Raw genomic sequence first — 12,426 nt, 5'->3', positions numbered from 1 at the left:
CTCATAAGTTGTAGCCATTATAACCTCCCATCCTACAAGCGTTCATAGCTGATCCTAATATTAAGTTGTTGGCATAAAATATATATGGCTTGGGTAAGTCAACCAAACTGGGAAATAATTCTGAAAGAAAGGACTCACAGAAAATTGGCCAAAAAGAATATATTTAGGCCTAACCTCCCATTGTAAGTTATATGGAGCCGATTGAACAATTCTAATTGAAATTTAGTGGTCATTGCAGCAATTTTCTTATATTATACAGCACATATCCACAAGCCTGTCACATTTCATAGAGACGTGATTCCTATTACAAGGTAATTCAACCAGTCATGTAATAAGCTATACGTCAATTACTCTCTTACCTCTCTCCTACAATGTAAATTAATTTTCTCTACCAGGATTTATTTGTATTTATTACATTAGGCTTATATGTGTTTCTCACTTTCCAGTTTTGCCACTGGAAAATCTTAACCACATGGGTTTCATGTCTATTACATAAAGTTGTCATTCAATAGAAAATACGGGACAGGTGGTATCAGGATGGGGAGCGTAGTGGCTGGGTGCTCAAGACCCAGTATACTTTCAATGAAAAGAAAAAGTCACATACGCTAATATATGCATCAATTCTTTATATATGATTCATCCAAAATACACAAATCCAGCATAGAATATTCACCCAATTTGTGACAACAAGTCCGCAAGGTGTAGATAGGAGATATCAATGGTGTCTGGTTTTCCAAGTGCACCTGCACCAGCGTTCTCTCATGCGGCCAACTCCATTCACCGAGGGTCTGGTATGAATGTCTGCAACGTTTCAGAGGACACACCTCCTTTGCCAAGCATAGTGCAAATCACCACCACCACAATAAATAGGTAAGAAAATCTCGCGAGAATACAATTCTAAGGTAAAAACCATACAAAATAGTATTACAAAAGATAAAAACATTCCAATATGTATATCTGCAGATAGAAACAGAACTATATCTTATAAGAATACATTAAAGTTACATATCTCATTAATCCCGTGCAGCTGTAAAGTGCACAATTTTTAAATCCAGCGTACTACACTTTTAAGCAATCTTACTTTAATTTGTTCCATATTTTCTCCCTCTAAATCTCCAGTACCTGCCGCCTAAGTTCATTCACATTATGGTCCTTTTTATTACATAAAGTGGAACATGAAGAACATCAACAAACAGATACATACAATCCAGCCAGGTGGTGAATTTTATCCTGTTATGCCTTATTGCAAAAGTAATATAAACACATAGGATGATTTTAACAGCAGCCCCTTTCCTAGTGTGTTGCTGGTGTTATTGAACACCCTTAATCATTGGGGCCTTTAATAAAGTAGAACATATATGTTGTGGACTTCAACATGAGAACAGCTATGATAGCTATAAGGGCATGGCATATACTCCCATAAATTGGATTGCTGATTCTAGAAATCTCATTACATGCAGAAAAATGGGCCCCTCCCTATGGACTCATTGTGAGTTTAAGGTTATGTTTTTGTATTTGTTTCCCAGTAATACCTGCCTGTTGTGAAAATAAAGCATAACTTGGTCCAGTCCAGGTCAGGAACTGATTTTGGAACCCTTTGTCAACTTTACTTAATGTAGGCTTGTTGACTAACATGGGGAACCTTCCAAAAATGAATACCGTAGCAATATTACTAGTTCCCAGCCATTCACAATGTATGGATTTGGACAGAAGCTGTCTTCACTGTGTTTAGGTAAGCGTTAACCTTTTAGGTTATTTGGGTTCTTAACCAACTGTCGTTGACCAAGGCACATTAGACTGAAATGGTATTAAGGACTTACTAATTCATTGACAGTAGCATAGTCAATGATCAGCCCTTATGAGAACAGACATAATGGGAAATAAACCCATATCATTTATTTTTATCACCAAAGCGGACTTTATGGCAATATAAAATGTGAATATACTGGTATATTAGATATACAAACGTATTTAAAAACGGGGCTACAGATTCATCACAACCTAAAGCTACAACATGATGGGTTGTGATAGTCCATTATTACTGATATCATGTATGATGTGTATTATATACTGTAGTTAAGATTTTATTTTCCAGATTTAACAAAAAAGTATATATATTATCAGTTACGGGGTGCATTAGGTTTAAAAAAAATAAAAACAAAAAAACAAACAGACACAGGAAGGTTTCTGACAGTGACACATCTGTGTGAACCCATTCAAAGTCACTGTCATTTTCTCTCTCTCTCATGGGGCACGCCATTGCATCACTCTTTACGAGAAGGCCGATGCCATTAACTCTTTCCTTGTAAGATCAGTCTGCAATATCTTCAAAAAGGGCCTGGGAGAGTCTTCTGTTAACCTCTGTGTTTATGACTATACCATGTGTGAGGGGGTGGTGGGGGGCGGGGGTGTTGGTTATTTTATTATTGGGGCTCTGTGCAATATGGAAAATATCTCTGTAACCTTACTCGAAAAAAAATCGGAAAAATTCTGTCTGTGATAAATAAACAACCGCCGACTATACGTTTTTTCTTTTTTTTTGCGTGTGTCCTCATCTTCCTTGGTGCTGTATTTTAGAATAATTAGATGTAGGAAGGACATAAGGTGACAAATGACAAGAAGTGTGTGTATGTGTGCACATATATATATGTATGTACATATGTACTACTAACACACAGACACACAGGCGGAGCGGCGTGTGTGATCCCAGTAGCTGTGCCTATTAATCACTAATTACCAGTCCGCACGTCCCTAGCTCAGCATCTTTCTGTACTGATCCCAACAGCAGCTGTTCTGCAGTAACACAACATCCATCTTCCACCTCCCTCACGCTCCCCTCTCTTCCTCATGTCTCCCTTCTATGTCTTACGCTTTCCCCACCACTACTGTTACCTTGTATCTTTTTCCTTCTTTAAGTGTACCTGCTACCTACACAAAACAGACAGAAGCCATTTTGCTAAATGAAACCAATATTAACATCTCTGCACCCCTTTCCCCCCAACCCCTTCCTGCCGGAGTCATTGCTCAAGCACAAGATAAAAATTAATCTGGCCTTCGCCTCTGACCTGCCACTCTATGCGGTCCTCGGGTGACAGGTGACAAGGGTGTCATGTGACGGATGGACTGGCCCATGTGCCTGAGGATTATGCGCCTGTCATGTGTGTCGCGAGACCGGGGATAGATCTGGTTATTGAGACTCACAGCTTGGACGCTCAGATGTTATTAAATTACACCCTAATCCGAAGATAGGGGTTTGAGTGAGGGCCTAAGAATCAGTCAATCACCATGATTTAAGAAAAACGGACACCTGAAGATGTCGAACAATGGGACAGTGATAGAAGGGATTCCAGTGTAAACATACAGAGACGTCTGGAGGTAATGCTATCTCTTATGGGAGATATATATATATATATTTAGATTATTTTTTAAATATGATTCACTATGTTGTGTATAATGTGTATAATGTACAGTTTTTCGGTGGCGAAACCTGACAGAGAGAGTGCAGATAGAGAGTACAGATAGAGAGTGCATGTGTTAAAGGGTAGCTCCCATCATCCTATTTAATTTTTTTTTTTTGCTAGCCCGTTCCCCCCCCCCAGCTACGGCACTAGACCGTTAAATCCTCCCCCCCCCCCCCCCGCCCCGCATACCCCGTTCCCTCATTACACTTGCAGTTACTGCAGAGTCCGGCAGCGGGCGTGCAGGGACAGCGGCGGCAACGACGCGCCGGCGGCGATGTGCGGGAGGAGTGGCCTCCCAGCCAGTGGCCGGGGAGCCAATGCCCTCGCTCCCGCCTGTCTGATTGACAGGCAGGGAGCGAGTGCAGCCTAACTGAAAAAGGACTGATTGCCACTCCAAAATCAGTCCTTTTTCAGTAGCCGGTTTTTAAATGTAAATTAAACCTTTTTAATGGAAAAAAATAATAATAAAAGTATAGTAGAGATATGTTGTAGTACATAAGTACTACAACATATCAAAAAATAAAGTTGGTGACAGTGCCCATTTAAGCTTCACCCCTGCTTAGGCTATGGATTATTTATAACACTTTGCTTTGCCTAATTTAGCACCCATGGGGGGGGTGGAGCATGGTAAAATAAATGACAGAATCCATCTGCCAAGCTCCACCTCATAAGGGCCTTGTATTAGGCATAACACTATACTATGTCTAAGGTAGGGCTCGAGAGGGCGGAGTCTTACAAAGCTAAATAGAGAATGCATATGTTAAACTCCACCATTTAGGCTCTGGATTATTCATAACACTGTGTGATGCCTAATGTGGGGCTTAAGGGGTGGAGCATGACAAAACCAACAAGAGAATCCATGTGCCTGGCTCCCCCCTTCAGCAAAACACATTACATCGTGTTCTGCCTAATGTTTGTCCTGAAGTAATGGACAACACCAAAAGAGAATCTATGTGTCAAGCCCCACCAACCCTGAATTAGACATAACACTATGTTATGTAGGGCCAGATGAGAAGGAGCATGACAAAACCAAAAAGAGATCCATATGTCAAGCTCTACCTTACCGACCCTGCATTAGACATAACACCATGTCATGAAGAGCCTGAAGAGGTGGAGCATGACAATTCCAAAGAGAAAAATCTATGGGAGATTCATCAAAACCTGTCCAGAGGAAAAGTTGCTGGGTTGCCCACAGCAACCAATCAGATTGCTGCTTTCATTTTTTTTTAAAAGGCAATCTGATTGGTTGCTATGGGCGACTCAGCAAATTTTCCTCTGGACAGGTTTGGATAAATCTGCCCCTATGTGTCAAGCTCCACCCCATCAGCATAAGATAGTGCTATGGCTAAAGCACAGTCTAAGTCAGTGGTTCCCAACCTTTTTCTGCTCGGGGAACCGGCGAATTTGATGAGCAAAAAAAAAGAGGGGGGGTGGGGGCGGGAGAAAACAGCTGCAAAGCACAACATCAATTTATCTGTTGGCTTTGTAGATTACAGTGCTGCTTTGTACATAAACTCACAAATGACATCTTCTAAAATCAGCGTCATTCCCTTCTCTTCTCCGGGTCATTATAACGATTTCTTCCAGCCACAATTCTTCACCGTTAAACCTGCACAACAAACCTATTAGGCTCCGCACTTTTCCTGCATCAGCCTCCAGATTCCACTTTTACAAGTGAAAGGGGCGTATAGGTGTAACAGAGGGGTGTAGAATAGTGTATATGGGTGATAGAGGGTGTAAAATAGTGTATATGGGTGACAGAGGGGTGTAGAATAGTGTATATGGGTGACAGAGGGGTGTAGAATAGTGTACATGGGTGACAGAGGGGTGTAGAAAAGTGTACATGGGTGACAGGTGTGGAGAGGAGTGTACCTGGGTGACAGAGGGGTGTAGAGGAGTGTACATGGGTGACAGGTGTGGAGAGGAGTGTACACGGGTGACAGAGGGGTGTACATGGGTGACAGAGGGGTGTAGAGGAGTGCACATGGCTGACAGGTGTGTAGAGGAGTGTACATGGGTGACAGAGGGGTGTACATGGGTGACAGAGGGGTGTAGAGGAGTGCACATGGCTGACAGGTGTGTAGAGGAGTGTACATGGGTGACAGAGGGGTGTACATGGGTGACAGAGAGGTGTAGAGGAGTGTACATGGGTGACAGGTGTGTAGAGGGGTGTAAATGGGTGACAGAGGGGTGTACATGGGTGACAGAGGGATGTAGAGGAGTGTACATGGGTGACAGTTGTGTAGAGGAGTGTACATGGGTGACAAGGGTGTAGAATAGTGTACATGGGTGACAGAGGGGTGTAGAAGAGTGCACATGGGTGACAGGGGTTTAGAGGGGTGTACATGGGTGACAGAGGGGTGTAGAGGAGTGTACATGGGTGACAGAGGTGTAGAATAGTGTACATGGCTGACAGGTGTGTAGAGGAGTGTACATGGGTGACAGGGGTGTAGAGGAGTGTACATGGGTGACAGGGGTGTAGAGGAGTGTACATGGGTGACAGGGGTGTAGAGGAGTGTACATGGGTGACAGGGGGTGTAGAATAGTGTACATAGGTGACAGAGGGGTGTACATGGGTGACAGGTGTGTAGAGCAGTGTACATGGGTGATAGGTGTGTAGAGGAGTGTACATGGGTGACAGGGGTGTAGAATAGTGTACATGGGTGACAGAGGGGTGTACATGGGTGACAGAGGGGTGTAGAGGGGGGTACATGGGTGACAGAGGTGGGTAGAGGAGTGCACATGGGTGGCAGGTGTGTAGCGGAGTGTACATGGGTGACAGAGGGGTGTAGAGGAGTGCACATGGGTGGCAGATGGTTGTAGAGGAGTGTACATGGTGACAGAGGGGTGTATATGGGTGTAGAAGAGTGTACATGGGTGACGGGGGGCGTAGGGGTTGACAGAGGGGTATACATGGGTGTAGAAGAGTGTACAGGGGGCGTAGGGGGTGACAGAGGGGTGTACATGGGTAACAGGGGTGTTGGGGGTGTAGAGGAGTGTACATGGGTGACAGAGGGGTGTTGAGGTATGCACATGGGAAACAGATGGGTGTAGAAGAGTATACATGGGTGACAGAGAGGTGTAGAGGAGTGTACATGGGTGACAGGTGTGTAGAGGAGTGCACATGGGTGACAGAGGGGTGTAGAGGAGTGCACATGGGTGACAGAGGGTGTTGAGGGGTGTACATGGGTGACAGATGGTTGTAGAAGAGTGTACATGGGTGACAGGGGGCATAAGGGTTGACAGAGGGGTGTACATAAGTGTAGAAGAGAGTACATGGGTGAAAGGGGGCGTAGGGGTTGACAGAGGGGTGTACATGAGTGTAGAAGACTGTACATGGGTGACAGAGGGGCGTAGGGGGTGACAGAGGGGTATACCTGGATAATAGGGGTGTTGGGGGTGTAGAGGAGTGTACATGGGTGACAGAACGGTGTTGAGGGGTGTACATGGGTGACAGATGGGTGTAGAAGAGTATCCATGGGTGACAGTGGGCGTAGGGATTGACAGAGGGGTGTACATGGGTGTAGAAGAGTGTACATGGGTGACAGGGAGGCGTAGGGGGAGTGACAGAGGGGTGTACTTGGGTAACAGGGGTGTAGAGGAGTGAACATGGGTGACAGAGGGGTGTACATGGGTGACAGATGGGTATAGAAGAGTGCACATGGGTGACAGGGGGCATAGGGGGTGACAGGAATGACAAGGAGGTAACAGAGGGGTGGATAGGGGGGACAAAGGGACAGAGGGGTGGTGAACATGGGTGACAGGGGCGGACAAGGTGGACATGGATGACAGGAAAGTGGACAAGGGTGAAAGGGGGTAACAGAGGGGTGACAAAGGGGGGTGACAGAGGGAAGAGGGTGCATTACCTTAATGTTTTTCAATGTCTTTCTGCAGGAGGCCTGGAAGATGGTCCTGGGGCCGGGAAGATGGTACTGGGGCCGGGAGGATGGTCCTGGGGCCAGGAAGATGGTCCTGGGGCCGGGAGGATGGATGGTCCTGGGGACAGGAAGATGGATGGTCCTGGGGCTGGGAAGATGGTACTGGGGCCAGGAGGATGGTCCGGCGCACCATTCCCATTACATATATCCCCTTCACGGCCTGCGCACCTGTGATCTACTCACGGTGCCGCAGGGGGATGCTGTGTGCGCACGTACACGCAATGCGCACGCAGGCTTCCCTTCCTCCCTGCACCGCCGTGATTCACAGGCCTGGGCGGGAGATTTAAAAAAAAAAATTTTAAATTGCCAGAGCATTGCAGTACCTCGTGCAGGGCCTGATGGGACCCCGGGGTTCGGTTGGGAATCACTGGTCTAAGGTGATGAAGCATGACATTATTTTGGGGAGGCATGAGTTAGTGTATATTACAAAAAAAAATTATTAATAAGCCCTTTAAAAAAAAAATCGGACACTTCGCTGTTATACTTAGCACAATCAACGCACCCCTCTAATATAGAGAAAAAATCCTCATTGAAAAAAGAGCAGAATTCTGGAAATACAAAGGTCATCATGAAGAACTGAGATGGAAAGGAACCTTTATCGATAGCAATATATGAAACAAATAAAAGGGTAATCTATTAAATCAGATTTCCTCATATATAGCAAAATTCCAATGCTGCCATAGACCAGATACAGTCACAGTCACCACCAGTACATGGTGCATTAGAAGGCCCAAGAGCCCCCCAGTATCATTAGTGGCACATGTGGGTCTTGTTATAGATTTTGCATAGGGGACCTTTAATAAGTTTTATACCCAATAATCTGTAAAACAAAAGGAATGTTTCTGGACTTTTTGTGTCAGATGGTTGATATTAGGTGTCACGCCCCCTCCCGAGCACGCTCCGGGGGGCTGATTCTAACGGGGTGCAGCGTAGAAGATCACGGGGGTCCCGCCTTTGGATAGGGGATAAGATGTCTTAGCGCCGGAGTACCCCTTTAAAGTGTACCTGTCATTAGCGAAAACTTTTTTGTGGCAAGAAAAGCTCTGTTTATTTGCCGCCTAAGAGAAGGGTCACATGTCCGCGATGTGCACTAGCTGACTCACAGGCCCCCTGTGTGGCTGCTGGTAGCACCGGATTGCCGAGGTGGATCGGGGGTGGGGGGGAGGTGGGTTTGCAACAGCTGGAGGCACAAAATGGGTCAGGTTACCGGCGGATCTGCAGCGTAAAATACGCTGCAGATCCGTTACGTGTGACCCTACCCTAAAGGTAACAGTTGGATCAGGGCATTATTTCCCAAGATGCTCCAAAGAGCCCTTAGACTATTACTGAAAATGGTAAATGATAGTCCAGTTATGCCTTCAGTTTCTTCTCCAGGCTTAAAGGGGTATTCCAGGATTTTTTTTTTTATTTGACTATGCTAAAGGGGCTGTAAAGTTAGTGTAGTTCATAATATAGTGTCTGTACCTGTGTTTCATGGGGGTCTCTCAGTTCTTCTGTGATTTTTGCCCCAATATTTATTTTTAACAGCATACAAAATTTCTCAGGTCTCAAGTTTTCCCAGGTTGTAGAGTGGCCGAGACATGACATCACTAGTCAGGTGTGCAAAGGGAGCTTGTCCTGCTTCAATGAGTGGAGCGACCTGGAGGCACCCTGGTTAGAAAACACTGGTCTTTTGAATGGAATGCAGCTCATTTGTGTTTCAATGGATGGGGTGGCTGATGTGTGGGAGGGAGGAAAGTGACCACACACTTACAAACAAGGAACTATGGGATTTGTAGTTTGAGAGAAAGAACTGCAACAGGAAATACCTAGTTCACACAAAGATAACCGCAATGTTATGGTAATCTTAAAACATAGCCATTTAGCTCCAAGACAAACACGGATCCTTCCTAAGCATGTCCAGTACTGTATGGCAGGTGGGTACTAAAATCACCTTAAGGTGGAAAACCCATTTAAAGGGGTATTCCAGGCCAAAACTTTTTTTTATATATATCAATCGGCTCCAGAAAGTTAAACAGATTTGTAAATTAATTCTATTAAAAAATCTTAATCCTTCCAATAGTTATTAGCTTCTGAAGTTGAGTTGTTGATTTCTGTCTAACTGCTCTCTGATGACTCACGTCCCGGGAGCTGTGCAGTTCCTATGGGGATATTCTCCCATCATGCACAGCTCCCGGGACGTGACATCATCATTGAGCAGTTAGACAGAAAACTTCAGAAGCTAATAACTATTGGAAGGATTAAGATTTTTTAATCAAAGTAATTTACAAATCTGTTTAACTTTCCGGAGCCAGTTGATATATATAAAAAAAGGTTTTGCCTGGAATACCCCTTTAACTTCCTAAAATTGTGAGGTAGCTTGCTCTGGTGAGATTGTACTATGTTACAGAACTCAGAGCTCTGTATGTAGGGTCATATAGTGAAAAAAGATGTTTGTGTTTAAATCTTACAGAATTCAGCCCCCAAAAAAGAAAAATGTTCTAGACAGAACTGTGTAACATCATGTAAAAATTGCACAATGGCGGTGTGACCGCCAGACAATTTTTTACTGCCCCTTAAAATCTTCCCTATAGTAGTGAAAAAATGCTGCAACACAGTAAATCAAACATGCACAACCAAAAGATTGGTTTATGTATTATAGGTTTATGTATTGCCACCTAGTAGCCATTAGTGGTACTGCATCATCTGTCTCATTTTTTTAACCTCTGAAGGATCAGGTTAGTTTTGGCCTTAAAGGGGTTGTCCAGTTTAAAAAACAAATTTCATATACCATATTAGTTAATTCTGAGTTAAAAGATGATGGCAGAATTTTATTGATATAATTGTTTTAGTATGTGGTAATAAAAAAAAGTAAAGTAATGCTGCTATCATTTTTTTCATAGCATTCACCATTATAATGAACTAGCTGAGTACCCAGCATTGCCCGGTTTCTCCTTCCTAATCCTTGTTGGGGAGGGAAATCAACAAAGGAGGAAGCTTTTGACTTCATATCCCATCCTCAAATATTGTCCTCATATCCCGACCTCATATCCCGACCTTATGTCACATCCTCATATCCTGTCCTCAAGTGGGACTGATTTGTGAAGAAGATATTGTAAGCTGAAAATAGAAGGGGGCGTGGCTTTGTGGGACTGGGCGTGATTTGCAAGCCAGACAAATACACAAAAAGGGTAGAGAATAAAAGGGGTGGGGCTTAAACTGTGGGTGTGTCTTTATGAGATGTGGTGTGGCTTGCAAGCCGGACTGACACATTCACCAGGAGATGCAAACCGGAGCTTGTGAAGTAAGGTACTGGAAGTCCCATATACGTGCATGGGACTTGAAACAAAAACCCATCTTTTATATAAGGGCATAGGTAAGGATTAGTTTAACTATTATATATTTTTATTTGACATATAAGTAATATGTGTACAAGGTATTATTGAAATATCTCCAGCCGTACGGAAGTTATGGGGGAACATACATTTCCCATAGATTTGCATGGGACTTTAAACAAAAACCCCAACCCTCTCAAATGGGGGTAGTTAGGGGTTAAATTAACTATCTTATATTTTAAGTGGACATATAAGTAACATGTGACCAAATATTATCGAAATATCTCCAGCTGTTTGGAAGTTATGCAGTAACATGTATTTCCCATAGACCTGTATGGGAATTTAAACAAAAACCCCGACCCTGGCAAATGTGTTAAATCCCCTATCCTATGTTTCTTGTTGACATATAAGTAACATGTGGCCAAGTTTCATGTTAATATCTTTAGCCGTTTGGACGTGATGCTGGAACATACATACAAATAGGAAATAGAAGAAAAGACTTCACTGACACAGTAGCGCACCAATAATCATCAATTCAATTTTATTCAAGAAAAAAATCAATTAACACACAGAAAAAGCCAATTCACACACATTGTGGCTAGTTAGTTAATGACACAAAACACATTAAAAACATAAAAAATCTGTCTCACACATTTTGTTAATTGATATTTTTCTAGAATAAAATTGAATTGCTGATTATTGGTGCTACTGTGTCAGTGAAGTCTTTTCTTCTATTTCCTATTTGTCATGGTTTTTCACTGAGTAGCACCCAAATTATAATTACTGGGTTGAGCCCCCCTTATCTTCTTCTCTGGGAACATACATACAAACATTGAGTTTTATATATATAGATAGAAGGCATAACTTTATTGTATGGGTATTGTATGATAAATAATACGCATATGCTTTATATATTTTGTGACTTTGAAAATTAATTAATAGATATATTTTTTCTATATACTTATGCTTTGCAGCATATTTTTTTTATTTTATTGAAGCATACCTGTCGTTTCAGAACATTTTTAAAGGGGTACTCCGGTGCTTAGACATCTTATCCCCTATCCAAAGGATAGCTGTCACGCCCCCTCCCGTAGGCTTGCATTGAGGGGCGGAGCGCGAGGTCACACGGGGGCGGAGGCTGCCGGCCCCGTGATCGACAGTAATCAGACCCAGAGCGAACACGCTTTGCGGACTGATTACAAACGGGGTGCCGCGTGCAAGATCACGGGGGTCCTCAGCGGCGGGACTCCTGCGATCAGGCATCTTATCTCCTATCCTTTGGATAGGTGATAAGAGGTCTAAGCACCAGAGAACCCCTTTAAGGATAAAGGTTTATGCATGTGTACAGGAGGAGCAGCTCTGTTTCTGGCCAAAATATTGTATACCGCATTTTTCACCACTTTTCCCCTCTGCTGGCTCTATCTGTAATTTTCATTTGTCCCTGAGCTGGTGTGGGGAAACTTGCTACTATAAAGTCCCCCATACACTGCACACAGAGAGGAGATAGCTCTCTAAAGAAAAAACCTCAAAAGAAGCAGCGGCATAGATGTCATTATAAAGGAGCACTGAGCAGTTTAAGCTGTAAGTTAAGCAGTCGAAGCTGTGAATAAACTGCCTCTCCCTCTCCATCCCCCCCCCCCTTCCCTCACCTATCCACAGACTTGCATGGCCAGCATGTAACTGAACCCTCAGTGATCTACTACTCTTCTTCTG

General features: G+C 43.6%; 1 protein-coding gene across 1 annotated transcript in view; it reads right to left on the bottom strand.

The window, feature by feature from the left end:
* Positions 1-110: 110 nt before the first annotated feature.
* SPOP (speckle type BTB/POZ protein) overlaps positions 111-12,426 on the bottom strand; it is a 92,663-nt gene continuing 80,347 nt past the window's right edge. Inside the window, exon 11 of the mRNA XM_056549408.1 lies at positions 111-897. Coding sequence (XP_056405383.1) covers position 897 — 1 coding nt within the window. The 3' untranslated portion in view covers positions 111-896. The remainder of the gene's footprint in view (positions 898-12,426) is intronic.

The sequence above is a fragment of the Hyla sarda genome, chromosome 12, assembly GCF_029499605.1.
Source record: "Hyla sarda isolate aHylSar1 chromosome 12, aHylSar1.hap1, whole genome shotgun sequence".
Taxonomy (NCBI): domain Eukaryota; kingdom Metazoa; phylum Chordata; class Amphibia; order Anura; family Hylidae; genus Hyla; species Hyla sarda.
The sequence above is the reverse complement of the archived record's forward strand: the minus strand, read 5'-3'. Positions and strand labels throughout refer to the sequence as shown.